A 19,444-nucleotide genomic window follows, 5' to 3' on the forward strand; every position below is an offset into this window, starting at 1 on the left:
GGTGTTATCAGTCCAAGTTAATGTTTGTTAAGATCTTTGGATGAAACACAGGAAGGCTGGGATTTTCAAATAGCTGAAGGGACTTAGGCATCCAATTCCTATTGAAAGTCAATGGAATTTGGGTGCCTGACTCACTGAGGCCTCAGGAGAGCATTTAAACACATGCTGAAGTCCCACTGACTTCAAAAGAGGGCAACTTAATTAAAGCCAGCAGAGAAATCTCCAAGAAGGAATAATAAACCGGGCTCACTGTCTGAAAAAACAAAATTATTAGTAGTCACCAAATCCATTTTTAAAGCCTGTAAGTTAAAAAGCATGTGATGGCTAGGCACAGTGCCGCTGTTTGTCTGGTCATTCCCTTACCGTCCCACTCCCATCCCAACATGAAAAAGAGAGCGCGAACATGCTCTTTTCCTGCTCTGCTTTCAGTCTAGTCCTTTCCTCTTCCTCTTGGTCTCTGAACTAATCTAAATCCTCCTTTTCCACTCTCTCACTTCAACTTGCTTATCAGGAGCTCACAACATTGGGCCAGAAGGCTGAACTGTTCATTGTTTTATGGAGCCATGTAAAACTTTCTTATGTCTCAGCTTTAACTGAAACTAGCGATCGCATCCAATCCAGGCTCCCTCTGCTTGCCCTCTGATGCTGAGATGCATCAGCACAGTCGTACTTACGCTGATCTCAGCCGGAACAGGACGTGATCTCGTTTCAGCAGCCCAGAAACAGCTCTGCTTGGTTTCTATGCTTCCAGCGATGTCTATTCTGGAGGTTGGCGGCGGCTCAGCGCAATTCTCAGCAGCTTTTCAGTTTGTCTTTTATCCTGAGTTTAATGGTCGAGTCGCAGGGAGTTCCCAAGCTTTTTCTAAGTGAGCCTAGAGGGGCTTGTTCAACACAATTTGAATCTCTCAGCTCTTGTAAATTCTTCTGGAGCTTTTCCAGGGCCTGAAGTATGAGACCAATTTATGGAAATAATGTAATGTACTGCTGCAGTCAAGACACAGTACATCTGCACATGATGACAATTTAACTGCAGGTACTGTATGGGTCCCACAGGTTATATTTATTACGTCTCTGAAAACCACCACAAACTAGAAAGGCAGCTTAGTTCTTTTCACTGATCGGGCATATTCATAGTGTGTTTTCCTTTACTTTTCGTTTTTAAGAGGACTTTTTTTCCTTCCTTGATTAATATCTGGAGACTATGGATTTAGAATGACATTCCAACCTGATCTAGTAACAAGGTTTGGATATGAAATAGTGGAGAAGAAAGCCAAACTGGAGTCCTCACCATGCCAGAAATGCATAGTTTCAGCACTCCGTCTGGGTGATGCACCTGCACCTACACATTACCGCCGCCATGGAGAAAACGTTCCCTAAGTGCTGCTTCTCATTACATGCCTGGATCAAAATGTTCTTTGTAATTACAGTGCTATCTGGCCAGCTCCCTCCTCAGCACTGGTATACCCTGAGGTTTGCGGGATGCTGATACCCAGGCTCTCCGAGATGTTCAAAAGCTAAGATAAACATTTGCTAATATGGATTTATGGCCTTCTGTGCAGATGCAGATCACACATGTTGTAACCACACAGAAAATATTTCCTGAATAATAGCAGGGGGGAAGCAGGGGGTCTGATTTAAGGTGGGGAAGGAAAGGTAATTCTCCTGCTCTGAAAACAGGCCTTAGCTAAACTATTTATTGGCATTGGTGGGAAAACAAGGGGATTTTCTCTGCAGAACATTTCAAATTTTTGTCAACAAACCAAAAACTGGAAGTTTTCAACCATAAACAGAAAGCTGAAAATTTCCCCAGCTAACAAACATTTTTTGTGACAAATTTTGGTGGTCAAGCCCCCAATTTTCAATAGAAAAACCAGCTTTGATGGGAAAATGTCAGCCACCCTTATTATTATATAAATGAGGCTCACACTGAACTGAAAGCATGAACTGAAGCTTAAGGCATTGGTTCTGACCTATACCCTAAGGGTATGTCTACACTGCAACTGGAAGCAAGCCTCCTAGCCCAGACAGACAGACCCACGGAAATAATATCAGTTAAAAATATCAGTGTGGCTGTTGTAGCTCGGGCCGTGGCCTAGGCCCACTCAACCCGCTAGGTCTGAGCATAGGTGGGTAGCCCAAGTCACCACTGAAAATGCAACATCCACACTGCTATTTTTAGCATGCTAGCTCGAGCCCTGCTGGCATGAGTCTGACTGCCTGGGCTGGGGGCTCGCTCGAGGCTGCAGTGTATATGTACCCTAAGTGGCCTGAGACCTGCCCACTTGAGAGAAGGCCTCTCTCTGCATGGGATACTGCTACAGATGTGCGCAACAGAAATGCTCAAGCTGACATCTGATGAGTTTATAAGAGAGATGACAAACGGCAGGGCTTTCTCAGTGGGAGCCCTTTGACTTTGGAATTCACTTCACCTGGTCTGAAATCGCCTAAATCTGTTGACCTTCACTGCACACTGGGAAGCTCATCTATTTGGACGGGCATTTAGGGAGGGCAGAAGTTTGGGGGCTGGGGTTGGGCGTGAACTGAGGCCCAGGGTTTCTGCTGAAGAACTGCATTTGATCAGATCTGCTGCTGCTTCTCCTATTGTTATTTTACTGTTATGGATTGCATTTTCAACAGTTAGTCAGGGTGCCTAGAGCCTTGGTTAGGCATTTTTTAATGTTAGATTAGAATAAATAAATATTGATGGGATTTCTTGTTCAATTCTATGCTGACTTTCCACATATACTTATATACCTATTGATACACGCCTACAAGCACACACGTCAAAAGATATATACTGAAAGAATCGTAACGGCATATAAAATGATCGACTGCAAAATGGATTGTTCCCTATGCCTGACTTGGAAAGACCTCTCTTTAAGAGGGATACATTCCGGTAATAAATAAATACATGTATCACAGAAAGAGGCAGGAGACCCTGTGCTGCAGTGCATATTTTCAGTTCAGTGCAAGTGTAAATCCCTGCACATCTGGATGGGACTATACCTATCTCTATAAATATTACATATAACACAGCAGTATTCTGAAGCATATATAGCACAATTGTCAAATTTCTAATAATTAGTTCGTAATAAACTACATAAAGCAGACATATAACTGAGGTAATCTTTTTCTATAAACAAAAATATGCAAAAGCCCAGCTGAAAACATTGAGAGGGAGTCTAATTTAACAATTCCTAAACTTTTTTTTAATTATTCAGGATTGCTAGATTGCCAGAACTCAATTAAGCCTTCTATGAGTTTAATTTTTCTGCTCTTAAACTGGTATAGAGTACATACCATAATTCCAAGTTCTTCTTTTGGGAGTAATTTATCTACATTTTCCATACATATCTTTTTCCCTCACTCCCACATCAGTGATATCAGATTAGATGGAGAAGGGGGGACTGCAGTAGGTGGACAAAATATGTATATTAATGTGGGGATTGAGGGAAAGATGTGTCAAGATGGACACCAATTCTACCAGTCAGAATGATGGGTGAAATAGTGGTGTGAGTGACAGTGATGAAGAAGAAAGAGTTTAGGAGGATATGTAGCTATATAAAGGAAAATGAAGATCTATATTCTGTCTTCACAGAATGAATATTCCTTGTGTTCTTCAGGATTTCAATTTCCATCATTTGTCCTCCCTAAACTCTTTCCTCTTCCTTCTTCATCACTGTCGCTCACACCACTATTCCACCCATCATTTTGATTGGTAGAATTGGTGTCCATCTTGACACATCTTTCTTTCACCCCCACATCAGTATCACCAATCCTTCATTTCTTTCTGTACATCTCAACAGTTTGCACCTTCCTTTGCATCTTTACACCTAAAACACTTTCCCATGCCCCATGTACTGACTATGTAGTTTCCCCTTCTCCTCTCATTCCCACCACGCTGTCCTCCAGTCAATCCGAAATACTGTGCTTCAAAATATCTTCCTTACCCACCACTCAGAACATGTCACTACTCTGCCTGAATTTCCCCCGTGGCTTCCTCTTTCTTCTTGCATGTATTTCAGGTTTCTTCTCCTCATCAAGGCCCTGCACATCTCAACTCATGCCCATACTGTGGTCTCATTTCCTTCTACACCCCAGCTCTTTTCCTTTGCTCTGCTAATGCCTCTCACCTCATTGTTTGTTTTGTATTCTTCTCTTATTCCCATCTTTTTCCATGTTACTCAGTTCACCATGAATTCCTTCCTCACTCTGTTCTGACAGATGACCATCCCCTTGTCTTTCAAGTCTCTGGCTTCCACCAAACCTACTGATGTTAATTCCTCGCGATCATATCTGCCCATTAGTTAAAATTCAAATAATCTTTTTCTAGCCACCCGGGGTACTCTCCTTATGTATCATGTTACCTCGCAACCTAGATTGTGAGGGACCTTTTCTTCTTCTGTCTTTTACAGCACTGACCACACTATCAGTGCTTAAATACATCATCATAATTTATGCACGTTATGATCAGAATAAAAATATGTATTGTCGTGTGTCTTTACAGCAAATACATAACTTTCCAGGATTTGTAACTGAAAAAAAAATCTTAGTATTACAAAGAAAAGAATTGTCTTTACACAGTATATAGTAAAATCATGGCCCCATGGATATCCATGGGAGTTTTACCATGAACAGCAATGGAGCCATGATTTCATTTATGGTCTGTGCAGATCTGGGAAAAAGTGTGTGCTCCTCCCTAAGCCTAGCCCTACTCCCCCTGAAGGTAATCAAAGTTTTGCCTTTGACCTCAATGGGAGTAGGACTGTACCCTGTTTCTAAAAGTTGTTTTGTACTTCTCTCAGAATCAGATATCAGGGCACTTGAGAATGCATTTGCTCTCATTTGCTGATCACGAGTTCCACTGCAGTATATTGTAGAGCTGATGCAATCTTCTTTTTAAAACAAATCCACTGAAGTGTTTCCAAAACCATGAAGTGACAAGTCCGTATCAAAACTTCAGTAAACACCTCTTTCCTAACCTTTTCAAATCACCCCATTCCAGTTTCACTACTGCAACCGAAGTTCTTTATGGACCAGATCCAGAGCCCACGGAACTCAGTTGTAAGATTGCCATTGATTTCATTGGACTTTATATGTCATTTATTTCTCCTAAATGTTGTATCCACATCTCCTGTAAAACAGGATTAAAACAAAGTCTTTCTGATTTAATGCTACATTTTGGACAGTCATAAGAATGGCCATACTGGCTCAGACCAAAGGTCCATCTAGCCCAGTATCCTGTCTTCCGACAGTGGCCAATGCCAGGTGCCCCATAAGGAATGAACAGAACAGGTAATCATCAGGTGATCCATTCCCTGTTGCTCATTCCCAGCTTCTGGCAAACAGAGGCTTGGGACACCATCCCAAGAGTAGAGGACACTATCCCAATCTCCCAGTCTCAGATCCTAGGCCTGATTCTTCATTCACTTACACCAATGTCAATTAGAAGTAACTCCACTGGAGCTGATAGATTTTGACTTTTATAAAACAAGGGTAAGTTAGAGGACAATCATGCCCATTATCACTAAGTTCTTTTTCAAAGGCAGGTATGCATTCCCACTTGTGGGAACAGTGCCCCCTTTGTGTTAAGAACCTTTGTCAAAGCCGTGTTCCTTGGAACGGGCCCCCATCTGAAATATCCTCCAACCACCTCTGTTCCTTGACTGCTACCGCAACCCTACGGAACCTGATGGTATTTGTCTGCCTTCCAGACCTGGGCTAGCGCCTTCAGTTTAGGTAGTTGTCGTTGTTTTAGTTAGTTACTTACTGTCTTGGCTAGTAATGAGTGCATTGCTTTGATTAAATAGTAATTGACATTAACCTTCAAAAACATGCAGGAATCAACCCTTTTGAGCTGGAACAATAATCATAAATGTCAAAAAGATATGTGAAAGACTACTGCTGCAGACTTCCGAACCTACCTGCAGAAAAAGGCAGCTGCGATGTTCTGTCAATATTCTAATAATGGGCTCTGTAGCAGATAATAAGCCTGTTCCTTAACAAACTACAGGTGACATAATGTTAATCATTGCAGATTAAGTGTAGTTCTTCTGTGTGTTTGACTCATCAAATCTCATACAGATACAAAATGTTCTTTGTCATATGTTTATATAAATCTTGTTCCCTTGGAATGTTAAAAAAAATTACAGCTGCTATATTCTTATGTATCTGTTTATCCCCATGCTGGATATTCACTCCCATTCCTTGCAAGGACATGTATATTCTTTGTTTGCTCTCTCTCTGATCCAAACACCTTAGGGTATTTTTGCAGCTAATATGAGTAATTATTACTCTGGCCAACTCACTCCCTACTTGAATCTCTTTACCGCCTTCCTGTCTCTTATCACATCAGATTTGAGATCCTTGTCCTCGCTTACAAGACCCTGCAAACTCTTGCAAACGTCTTTGCTCATTTCTTTGATGTACCCTTCCTTCTCCTTTCACGCCTTCCAGTCCCTGTGCCCTACTCCTACTTTCATCTCCCTTTCATACTTTCTGCTTTCTTTCATGCAGCCCGCTACAGCTTGAACACTCTCTTTGGCCCTGATTCAATAAGGTCCCAAGGCAAGTTTAAGCACACTGAGTAGTCCCATTGTATTCAATGTGCTTAAAATTCTTTGCTGAATCAGCACTTCTGGCTTTATTTACCAAGAGCCCTCTCCTCCCTCAATCCCTTCTTAAACCCCTCTTCCCTTCCTCTCCTTGTCAGTGATCTCCACCCCCTTCCAACACCTGTGTCTTGGACTGTCTCTGTACACCTGGTCTTGTTTAAATGGTAAGCTCTTTGTTTGTAAAGTGCTGTGTAAAATAAAGTGCTATGGATGGACAATAATAATAATTAGAAGTACTTTTGCTGCGACTTTTACGATTCTATAAAAACAAGTTTAACTCAGTTGAGGTTTTCCTCTGTGTAAAGTTGCCTGATAAAGATAAAGGAAAGCTTCTTGCACAACTTTTTCTTTGAGAACCCACACTTGTCCAACAATCTTCAGAAAGTGCCATTCATTCTCCTCCTAGCTGAGCTGTGCAGAAAAAAAGTAACTTAGATGTGTGCATTTGCGGTCAAGTCATCAGTGTTGCACATTTTTAGTTCCATGGCCCAGATGTGCACTGCCACACACAATTCATTGTTTTTACTAGAGATGGGATACGGAGACCCTGTTCAGATCCAGAGTAGGTTTAGACCATGGTTCAAGTTCAGTGGTATTGTAAGATTTTGACTAAAAGTGAAAAAAAACAGCATGATCAGCTGTTCTCATGTCTGTCCTAATGGGCTATAATCTTGTGAAAGCAACTGTCTGAGCTGGAATTGAAAAATAAGCGCTTTTGGGGTTTGTATCTAACCCAGAACCAAAACTGTATTAGTGAATTCAGTTTCTGGGGTCTGAATCCAAATCCCCTCTGACTTTCAAAGAGGTTTAGGTTCAAGGTTCTGGTTATAGCCTGTTTCTAGTTTTAACATGTGCAAGGAGATGACAACATTTTGAAAATCTAGCTACAGGTATGTGTCTCGTGTATGGGATGTTTGCAGTCAGGTTAGAAGCAGTGAATATAAATCTGTTGTAGAATGAAAAGATAAAAGGAACGTGATTCATTCTTTATACCATATTGTGTTATTCATAACCCAGACACGCCACGTTGTTTGGATAGAAATAGAACAGTTGACTACAGAGATACTATATCATCTGTTTGCGCTGCTGCTAAAAGTACATTTAAACTGAACATATCAATCTTCCAGATTGGTAGCAGATTTTTGACATGAAAGATAAAAAAAGTCTGTTTTCAATATAAAAATGATGATTTGCGCCATTCATGTCATGTTATGGTGCATCACACCAACAGCTGAAATGTGTAAAGTATGATAGATGGGATGTGTAACAGGGAAAAATGGTCCATGTGTTTCCTGAAAGGTCAATACAAATTTAAGAATATAATTAAAAATATCAAGGCCATGATTTTAATGGAGGGGTGCCTAAGGTTAGGTTTCTAGGACCATATTTAGGCACCTGAATAAGTGACCTAATTTTCAAAACTCCTGAACACCCAGCAATTTCCATCAACTTCAATGGAGGCTGCAGAGTGCTCAAACCTTGTCTGATACTAACAAAATGCATCTCCTTGTAAGTATGAAATATTGATGTTTCTAATGGGTGCTGTAAAGTACATGCCCATTGTCTGTTGCCCATGGTGGTTTTCACATCCTGTGCCCAGAGTTTGCAATTCACAGCCTTCTCTTAGGTGTGTTTTGTTAAGGTGTACATTTGATAAAAGCCCCTACGGTCTAACCATCTTAGGAAATCTTCTTCCAAAAGAATTTTTCCTTGCTGTGAATATATCTTTCCTGAATAGACATCAGAAATGTCTTGTTCACAAACACATGCAGAAATCAGTAGAGAGAAGTTTGAAATTTAAGTTGCTGGAAACTCATTGTTTTTGTGGGGGGAGGGGGAATCACTATCATGTGGTAATCACTCCTATTCCCATATTTTGAAGCTTAGGTCACCTTGAAACAGATAAAAGTCCTGGGAGTATACCAAGATGGGAGATAGGGCAGAATTTTGAAGCTGTGCTTCGGTACTTAAAATCTGTCTTCCAAATTTTGATGAAAAAGTTCAGATGATACCAGACTTCTTGGAGTAGTGAAGTGCTGAAAATGGCTACAAGAGCCAGAGAGCCATGACGCCTCTCAGCATTTCTAAAACTGATGGTGTTGCCCCAGTATTAACAGTAGCGGGATTTTTTTTTAATTCCCTAGTATAGAAAGGGCTACACTCACTGAAGAAATCAACACAATTCTTAGGTTCATTGGTTCACCTCCAAGTTACATCATCTTCTATTGGAGATCTCTGAAAATCCTTTCAGGCTGTAGAGGCTTTTGTGGTGTTCATTCCAATGTTGGTCTACGCTACAGCTGGGTGCTAGACAGCTGACGATGAAAAGAACACAGTGAGAAATACCATTAGCTCACCGGGTATTTCAGGGTCTTCAAGAAGGATGACCAAGTTGGAGATACAATTGGACTGAGAATCTCAAAGCAGTTGAAGCGAATTCGGACAGACATCTTCCAGTAATTTCAATGGCAGATATGTGTCTAAATCCCCCTTCGACTGCTTTGAAAAGCTCCTCTGCAATGATTAAGGGAACAAATAGTTGTGAGGAGTCTCTTGGTGACCCAGGCCTATGGGTCTTAAAAGGTTTGCCAGAAGTGAGGCTTCTGAACCTTTTTACCCGGGCAGAAGAGAGGGGTAATTTTCAAGCATGGAGGGTGGCTTTGTCAAAAGAGGTGCGTATATTTGAGGCAAAGCCCAAAAATGTGTTGATTTTTCATAAAATTGTGATTTATTTATTGATTTATTTATTTATTTTGCCAGTGTGGCTGGTGGCAGGAATTTTTAGTGCACGGTTCTATAGATTGATTGTTTCTGGACTGAACTTTTTCAGTGCCTAAGGAGATTATAATTGAAAAGGAAGACAACCCTTTGAAGAAGCCATAGAAAGAAAGACAGAGAGATATATGCATATATTGTGTAAGACTTTGAATGGATGCCTTCAAAAAGATCCAGTGTTTCCATCTTGGAGAGTTTATCAAACTTTGATCTAAGAGATTGATTTATTCATGGATATTAACCCTGCTTCCTTCAAAAAGAAAAATATTCAGGAAGCTGGCCCAACCCCACGAAGAAGAGACATATTGAAATCAATACAATACTGTAACATTTCCTTTACAAAGTCCCCTACCTTTCTAGTTGTTGTTCCCTCTCCCTAGGTCTTCCTGCTCATCATTGCATGTTATGGTCCTGATCCACCTATGGACTGACTTCAATGCAACTTAAGCAAGTGTTTAAAGTTAAGCATGGGCTTAGGGCCAGATTTTAAAGGTATTTAGGCCCTTACAGATATAGATAGGCGCCTAATGTCCAACGCCCATTGATGTCATTGGTAATTATGCACTTGGCACTTTTGAAAATCCCACTGGGCACCTATCTGCATCTTCAGGTGCCTAAACACCTTTAAAATCTGACCTTAAGTGCTTCTTTGAATCAGCGCCTATCAGTCTTTATTCATAGGGAAAGGAAACTAATAATGATCAATATGAGCTGTTTAAACTTAAGACCTCTATCGTGACCCCTTGCTTTTATTTCCAGATAAGCCACTATCAATTATTATAATGTCCCCTTTCTTTGATAATGAAAGAATGATTTCAGTAAATCAATAATAAGTCAACTCAACATTCATTGGTGTCAAAACAATAGTGTCCAAAATCTTGACACATTGGGACAGTTATTGTGAGACTAGAACAGATTGGATTGCGCATCTGCATTTTGCAAGTGACACTTTTGCACTCTTAACACAAGACACTCCCAACCGTGGAATCTTCCATAATAGAGATTTGTATTTTTGGTTTTCTGTGCTCCCTACCAAAACTCTTCTAAAAAATGAAAGAAAAAAAAACAAATTATTTGATTTATTGGCTATTAATTATCTTATCTTAAATTATAGTTGGATATAAAAGAAGAAAGATATTGCTGATATCTATTAATATCTATTAGCTATATGTAACTTCCAAAAGGTCTTCAATGACTCTGTTGGTTGCACAATATGTATAAACTACGCATCCTGTTGTTCCTTCAGTCATTGCATGCTCCCATTTAGCTTCTTTGTCTTGGATTCAGGGTAAAGCTTTCTGGTTTCCATGGCTATATTTTTTTTCTTCTTTTAAAAGTGGTGAGAACTAATAAGATAATAAATTCTGAGTGATTAGAAGACAGCTTCTGGAATCTGACAGGAGTTTCGTCATGTCTTGGGATTGGGCCTGAACCCTGAGGACTTTAATTTCCTTTCTTTCTATTGCTTTCATATTTTTTTTTATTAATTCTGCCCTTCATCCTCAAAATGCAAATGCCATACAATAATAGCTCAAAAGAAATGATGCAAGTGCTGAGCAGATTACATGAAAAATATCTCAGCTACCAGAATGATTTCTAAATACTATTATATTCAGGACACTTACTAATGCCCACAAAAAATGAAAGCACATTGATTTACAGCTCAGAGCTGTTGTATGCTAGGCCAGCTCCGTAAGGCCACATTAAGTTACAGAAAGGCTGACCAAAATTCAGTTCACATACCAGATGTGGCTCAGAGTTCCTATAAGGTGACCTGCAGCCACCCGCATCTTTAATTTAGAAGTGAAGAAGGCAGAGAATACCATAAATTTCTATGCAATGCTCCATTCTGATCACAGTAGAGACTATACTGGTCAAGAGGGAGTATTGCATGCTAGGTCTTGCAGTCTATAAAGGCCACATTGTAATATTACAGAAAAGAGCAACAGGTACTTTATTTGATAACAATTAGTCTGCAACCCTCAGCTGGGCAATATTTGGCTGCTTCTGATTTACAGATCAGAGGACTAGGAATGAGTTAAAGAACGTGATCTACAGGTATTCGGTTCAAATCCAGCCCCAGATTTCCTGGCTGTTCAATGTCCTCAGTGAAATTGATTGTCTTTCAGTTGATTGTCTCCAGGCTGTTCTTACTGGACAAATGTCCGCAACACAAACCCACCCTCACAATTGTTATGAAGTGGCAACTTTGTTGGCAGACTCCAGCAGAGAAGTTGAGAACTAAATGGGAACAAAGTACTTCCTCATTCCTAGATGTGGCACTTTCAGAGCAACAGTGACATGTAGTAGTAGAACAATGGCAAGAAAACTTGCACTGTTTTTGCCCGTGCAGTGAAAACAGAGAGGACCTGTTCACCGGAATCACCAGGTCCGTTGATTCAGCAAAAAATGAGCAAACAATTTATGGGCCTGCCTCTCCACTGCACCTTGTGTGGTAATTTATATTTGTGAAAAGTGGGTATAACACGGTAGTAAATCAGAATGGTAGCATTTCACATCACTTTACCTAGGAATTGCCAAACTGAATCAGACCTGGGGGCAGGGCCGGCTCTAGGATTTTTGCCGCCCCAAGCAAAAAAATTTGTGGCCGCCCCCGCTTTTTTCTCATGCCCCCCCCCCGCCCCCAGCTCCACCCCAACTCCGCCCCTTCCCAACCCCTTCCCCAAATCCCTGGCCCTACCTCCTCCCCTGGGCGTGCCGCATTTCCCCCCACCCCATTGCTTCCTGCGGCTTCCCCCCCCCTGCAACCCCCCGCCCTAGCTCACCTCCGCTCCACCTGCTCCCCTGAACATGCCGCCACACCGCTTCTCCCCCCTCCCTCTCAGGCGAGGGAGAGGCAGCGCCTTCGGGGAGCAGGTGGAGCGGAGGTGAGCAAGGGGGGGAGCACAGGCAGTAACAGGGGGATGGTAGACGAACCGCTCCCCACCCCAGCTCACCTCCGCTCCACCACCGCCGCCTCCCCCGAGCGCACTGCCGCTCGGCTTCTCCTCCCTCCCTCCCCGGCTTGCCGCGTGAAACAGCTATTTGGCGCGCGGCAAGCCTGGGAGGGAGGGGGGAGAAGCGGAGCGGCGGCGGCGCGCTCAGGGGAGCAGGTGGAGCGGAGGCAAGCTGGGGCGGTGGGGGCACATTTCTAGGGGCGGCATGGCCGGCGCCGGAATGCTGCTCCTAGAAATGTGCCACCCCAAGCACCTGCTTGTTTTGCTGGTGCCTAGAGTCGGCCCTGCCTGTGGGCCATCTAGTCAAGTATCCGGTCTCTGACAGTGGCCAGCACTTTGCACCCACTTTGAACTGGTGTAGGTATCTCTGCGGTGGAGTGGGAGAATCTGATCCAATATCTGTAAATATACAGATCCAGGCATGGTTGTCATATAAAGGTTTTAGCAGCATGTGTTGGAAGAAGCTTCATAATTCATGAGTAGTGAAACCACAGGTGAGTTACATAGGTCATCCCAAACAAGTGCCAATCCTGTATCACATCACAGCATCTAATAGTCTCTACCTGCTACGTGTCTTACAGAAAACTATCTGAGAATATTTTAGAGTTTAAAAAACATGAAGTGGCTCAGTTTTTCATCACCTTCCTCCCCCTCACGGTACAACCTTTACAAATTTACCTCTGCTCAATTTCATCCCTGTACTCCTAGTAATATGCCCATGTACCACCGTAAACAATCCAAGCCTGATTCTCAGACATGCTGAGCACGCACATAGCTTCAAATCAGGTCAATGGCAGCTGCAGGTTCTCCTCCTCATTAAAAATTAGGCCCTCCCTCTTGTTACTTGGTGCAGGTGAAAAGGGGCAATCTAAGAGGCAGAACCAAGAGGGGAGGTGGAGCAGCATGTGGCTTGGGGGGGATCAGGAGTCAGTGGAGCGAGGAGTGGGTAGGATCAAAGGGTTACATCACCAACAGGATCTCTGCAAACCCTTTGATCTTAGAACTGCTCCGGCACGCCACTTCAGATGTTAAATAAAATCAAGCCTAAAGCCAATCTCTGTGGCACCCCACTGGACACCTCCCATCACTTAATAAAAATATATTGGCATTAATCTTTACCATTTGTTTACAGAGGACACACCTGCCAGCATGTCTGCTGATCCTCGCTGCCCTGATTTGCTGGTGCTGGGGCAGGATTTTGGCTCTCTGTCTAGATTTGTGTGCTTGATCATTTCCTTTTATTATTCAAAGTGAATGGAAACCTGCCCTGGATGATCTAGGCTGGACAGAGTAGACAGATGTTTTCAGAGCACTCATGTAATGTGTACCTAGCGACTTTCTAGAGTGCCTATTAAGTAAAAACAAATCTAGGGATTTTTAAAGTGACAAAGCAAAGGATAGATACATTTGACAGTTCCTTTGGAGTTAGCATAGCGGCAGGACATGTTTAAAACACATGCCATTACTGATTAGTATGGATGTATTTCTGATGGAGTAGTGTTACTCTGTGTGCTTGTGGACCACACAGTGGCTCTGTGATCTCTTAGAGTGATGGGCTAAAATGCATGTATAGCATTCCAGTAGAGATGGAGGGAGATATTGAGTGAAATCCTAGTGCCGTTGACCTCAGTGGAGCCAGGATTTCCCTGATTATGTTTCCAGGGTTGCTGGGGAAAATACAGAGAAGAGACTCTGGCAACACCTTTAAAGAGGTCTGATCTGTACTGCCCCAGAGCAACCCTGCAGGAGCTGTCCAGCTTTTAGCAGGCAGGTGGAACCATGGCTGCATCCCTTCCCTACTCAGGTGTACTTCCTCTGGGCTGATACAGTGGTCATCCTTGAAAATGTTTCAAATGCCTTTGTGACTAAATAACATTATGGCTCCAATCACGCTAGTACAGGGATACAGCTAACACCATGGTAATGTTATCTTGTTATCAAAGGCAAAGCTGAAATGTTTTCAAAGGTTGGCTCTGCTTGCAGTGTTAGACACCCTCTCGCTTTTTGCAATCCCGAGCACAGTGAGGAGTCAAATTATAGACCAGCTTCTGAGACCCTTCATCACCCCCTCCCTCCACAAGCAATCCCATTGATTTAAATGGGACCAGTCATGAGTACAGTATTAGACTTGGTGATGAAAGGTATCAGAATCCAGCTTCATAGCTGTCTATTTTGCAGGTGCACTGAGAGAGGGGAAAGACTCCTGTCACCCTATCCCACCACCCAATGAGATCCAGGAATAATTTGACTCTGTGAGCCAGATTTTCATTTACACCAGCGCAACACACTAACTTCAATGGAATTGCTCCTGATTTACACTGAATTGAGAGGAGAATCAGGTCATATCTTTTTAGCTAACTTTCAACAGGTATTTTTCTTCCTCCAGTCCTATTCAACATATTCATAAATGATCTGGGAAAAGAGGTAAACAGTGAGGTGGCAAAATTTGCAAATGATACTAAACTACTCAAGATAGTTGAGACAGACTGTGAAGAACTACAAAAGGATCTCTCAAAACGAGATGACTGGGCAACAAAATGACAGATGACATTCAATGTTGAGAAATGCAAAGTAATTTACATTGGAAAACGTAATCCCAACTGTACATATAAAATGATGGGGTCTGAATTAGCTGTTACCACTCAAGAAAGAGACTTTGGAGTCATTGTAGATAGTTCTCTGAAAACATCCACTCAAAGTGCTGTGGCAGTCAAAAAAGCGAACAGAATGTTGGGCATCATTAAGAAAGGGATAATAAGACAGAAAATATCATATTGCCTTTATATAAATCCATAGTACGCCCACAACTTAAATACTGCGTGCAGATGTGGTCACCCCATCTCTCAAAAAAGATAAATTGGAATTAGAAAAGGGCCAGAAAAGGGCAACAAAAATTATTAGGGGTTTGGAACGGCTTCTGTATGAGGAGAGATTAATAAGACTGGAACTAGAGATGACTAGGGGGATATGACCGAGGTCTATAAAATCATGACTGGTGTGGAAAAAGTAAATAAGAAAGTGTTATTTACTCCTTCTCATAACACAAGAACTAGGGGTCACCCAATGAAATTAATAGGCAGCAGGTTTAAAACAAACAAAAGGAAGTATTTCTTCACGCAACGCACAGTCAACCTGTGGAACTCTTTGCCTGAGGATGTTGTGAAGGCCAAGACTATAACAGGGTTCAGAAAAGAACTAGATAAATTCATGGAGGGCAGGTCCATCAATGGCTATTAGCCAGGATGGGCAGGGATGGTGTCCCTAGCCTCTGTTTGCTAGAAGTTGGGAATGAGCGACAAGGAATGGATCGCTTGATGATTACCTGTTCTGTTCATTCCCTCTGGGGCACCTGCCATTGGCCACTGTGGGAAGACAGGATACTGAGCTGGATGGACCTTTGGTCTGACCCAGTCTGGCCCTTCTTATGATAACAATATACCAACAGTGACCAAAGCAAAAACCTTCATGAAAAACAGTTACACTGCACAGTAGCTACTTAGCAAATTGAACTGCCTTGGTTTTCCAAAGCACCATGACGAATCACACTGTAACATGGCAACTGTGCTTATTTCAATCAAATCTGCTTAAAGTTTAAAAGGAAAGCCAAACCCCAGCATCTTAACCTGTTTTCCTTGAAAAAAGTAGCATGTTTCTGTCTAACCAGGGGCCTGAGCCATGCACCTTGTTAGAAACCAGTGGTTGGGGTGGAGTCAGGCACGTGTTCCCCCTCACACAGTGCCATGTCCTACTGAGACGTTGACCTCACTTGCTCCAGAAAGCTATGAAAGGACTGAAAGGCCAAACCCAATCTAAATACGTTGATACGTCATCATATTTGGCAAGCACGTGAAGAATGCCAATTTTCCCCCTATTAAAATGATTACTGCTATGATACTACTGGAGGGCACAATTCATGAGGATGTCATTTAGTTCAGGGTAACGGTGAGTGTTTTGGTTTTGATTTCCATTTCTTTTGTCCTACATCTCCCCCGTCACCACCCCTTCTTTTGCTGCCAAACTGTAAAAAGTCGGGAGTTAAATTATAGGAAGGGGAAGTGAAGTTGGATAGCTCACATTGCAAATTCATAGAGCCACAAACTGGAAAAAGCTGTCAAGCCATCATTGTTTATAATTAGCTTTTGACTGAATTCCCAATCTGCTATGGGGAATAGTTTGATCTTGGTATATGTGTGGTAGGGAGGGAATACTGGAGAACCGAATCAAGGAACTGATCCTTGTTTTGAGGAAAATAACCCATTATAGTATAATCTAACCCCCTGGGATGGGAGTGGGGCTAGAACAGGCACAAGTCCTTTTTACACTGTTCTTGTTTTGCTTTGCTTTGCTTTGCTTTGCTTTTTACTTTTGTTGCTGATTTAAGTGGCCAGTGCTAAGTCTGGGCCAACAAAGCCCATACCCAGCTGGTGTCTGTCACCGTTTCTTTTGGTCAGCAGATGATTGGCAGTCTCTGTAGGAAATATCACTTTCATGGCAGTGTCAGACATTTAGTGCATTATGGGTGAATCTTACCTCAGTGCACTGAGGGCCCTATATACCACTGAAGCCTCACCTAAACTTGTGTAATGAACTTGTAGAGAGCATCAGGCCTTGAGCAAGGTCCTCTTCACTGGGGTGAGTTTCACCTGCTGGAATAGGTTAGCAGCCAGATTCCAATGCAATTGGGGACCAAAATCCAGTGTACAGCTTTCACCAGGATTGTCACAGCTGAAGAGCCTTGACACAGTCTACAACTAGTGTGAGACAGCTACAGGACTCCATCCAATGATACAGGGTTCCCTCTACTGGTTAGGACTGGGCTTCTAGACTCCCGGGTTCTGTTCACACCTCTGCCCTTGACTTGTGTAACCTGGGCAGATCGCTGAATTTCTCTGTGCTTCAGTTCCCCCTTCTGTTAACTAGCTCTAATAATACTTGTCTTAACTATCTCACAAAGGTGTGATGAGGCTTAATAAATATCTGCAGTGCACTCTGAGATCCTTAGATTGAGGATGCTGTGTAAGTGCCGGGTACAAAGAGAACACAAAGTGGGTTTCAGTGCCTGTGCTAGTCATTCCATTATCTGGGTGGGTCTTTTTACCTACCCTGCCTATCTCCAAGGGGAGAATCTGCCCAGGCTAGATCTGGTTGATGAGAAATAAGTCTGTCTCACATTCTTCTCTTTAGATTTCCCTAACACAGCATGCTGCACCACTACTATGCCAACAAATAATATAAAATCAGCACTGTTAAGAAATGCAGAAGCAGGGCTGGAATCTCTCAGCCATTTTGGTACATCCCACATGCTCGGAAACTTGGCAGATCCTTCACTGGTTTCATTGTCACTTGCCCAAAGAATTATTTCTTAAAATTAAAAGGAGGAAAATAAGAGATATGAGTCTGCTAGAATTCAGAAATCTCAAAATATATATAGCAAAGACTGATTAATTGATTACTCAAATTGTTCTGTTTTAATTTTTTATTTGACACATTAGAATTATGATTTTTCGCTTACTTGGAGTTCAGTACTGACACACACAAGGCATGTAACAAAGAGGCCTGCAAGCATAATAAGCCTATTTGAATACTGGCTCTAGAACCAATCACAGGCTTGAAATGCGCAGGTTTTTTAAGGAGCTTCTCATCGTGTTAATGAATTTCCTCTTGGACACTCATGCTCAGCACCCAATCTGTATATAGCCCAAAAGGAGCGGTACAGCAGCTAAAATTCTACCAAAATTACATCAATAGGAGAACAAGAAAGCAACCATTCAGTAACAAGTTACAATGAGATACAAAGAGGAAGTAATTAGTTCCCACAGTGTGGTCTAAGCACTTTCAGGTGGTTGGCAGAGCTGTTTCTGTCACAGTAGTAGTGTTCAACCAACACTGCTTCCTACAATAGGTAACCCTGTTCATGAATCTTTTAGTAGCAGTACTGTACTACTAAATATATTATGCTAGCATCCACAGGGCCCAATTTTAGTTTGCCAGAGGCTCTTTTTTAATCAACTGAATGCAACAGAACAGACATGTAGAAGCAGATTCTGACAGCCTTACTCTTTTTAGTAGCACTTCACTCCACAGTGAATTTCACTGACTTCTGTGGGGATATTCATGGACTAAGGAACTACTTTGCATCAGTAAGGTGGTCTGAATCAGACTCTTAATTTGAAAGTATGACATCAATTAAAGTGATAGCATTTATGTTTTATATTTTCACAGCTTTTACAACTGGGATAGAAATGTCAGCACTTCAAATGCCAGTCCAAATTACCAAGTGATTGCCGAAAATGCATGTGGATTACTCTTCAAGAACAAATGTGATAGGAAAATAGTCAATGTGGATCCCAAGGTAAATCCCTTTTTTCAATATTCAGAGTTTCCTTTACGCAAGGCTCTTTGATTCCATATCTGTTGAAGTCCTGTTACAAACTAATTATTTATCAGTATGCACCTTATACTTCAGGCTCACACGCATGCAACCCCCTCGCTAACACAGCTGGCCTCTAGGTCCCATAACCTCAGCTCACTCTGTTCTCTAGAACCTTTTCCTTGTGAAGACAGCAGTGAAAACATAAACTGTTTGTTTGCTAAGACTGAAAGGACTATGCAGCCCGTGCCACTTCTGCAGCAGGAGACTGTGGGGAGAGGACCTAAAGCTTCTCTCACGCACGCACATGCTTTTTATGGTAAATGAGACAATTAGTTTGATTTTGTGAATCCCTTTACCCTCCCCACAATCTTAAGGCCAGCCCTGGAGGTAGCGGTGCAATAATCCTGGGCAGAAATGGATTGTGCTTGCCTAGGAATGCTAAAACCTGCTCTGTGCGATAGAATTTTCAACCCCTTCTGCGTGGGGCCCACTGTTTCTGTTACTGAGGTAGTTGTGTCTTTCCCACAAATGCCCCTATATCTGCATGGAGCATGTAGCAGGCAACCCCCACCCCAGTCTTCTCCCCTCTCTGTCAGGCACTTCAGTAGCACATGAGGAAAACCAAGCTGCTGCTGCACCAAGTGGGACCTGTGCAGCTACCGTGGCCCACCTGTCCTCTCACTGGTGCCTGCTTCCTGAACCCCAGGCCAGAGTCTGAAGAGCTG

General features: G+C 42.3%; 1 protein-coding gene across 5 annotated transcripts in view; it reads left to right on the forward strand.

Annotated features, from left to right (window-relative positions):
* Nucleotides 1-19,444, forward strand: part of CFAP299 (cilia and flagella associated protein 299) — a 379,314-nt gene that overhangs the window by 354,777 nt on the left and 5,093 nt on the right. For all 5 annotated transcript variants that reach the window (XM_043545244.1, XM_043545245.1, XM_043545247.1 and 2 more), the window contains one exon: nucleotides 18,569-18,698. In XM_043545244.1, the coding sequence (XP_043401179.1) occupies nucleotides 18,569-18,698 (130 nt within the window). The remainder of the gene's footprint in view (nucleotides 1-18,568; nucleotides 18,699-19,444) is intronic.

This window comes from Chelonia mydas, chromosome 4 (genome assembly GCF_015237465.2).
Source record: "Chelonia mydas isolate rCheMyd1 chromosome 4, rCheMyd1.pri.v2, whole genome shotgun sequence".
NCBI classification, from domain to species: Eukaryota; Metazoa; Chordata; order Testudines; family Cheloniidae; genus Chelonia; species Chelonia mydas.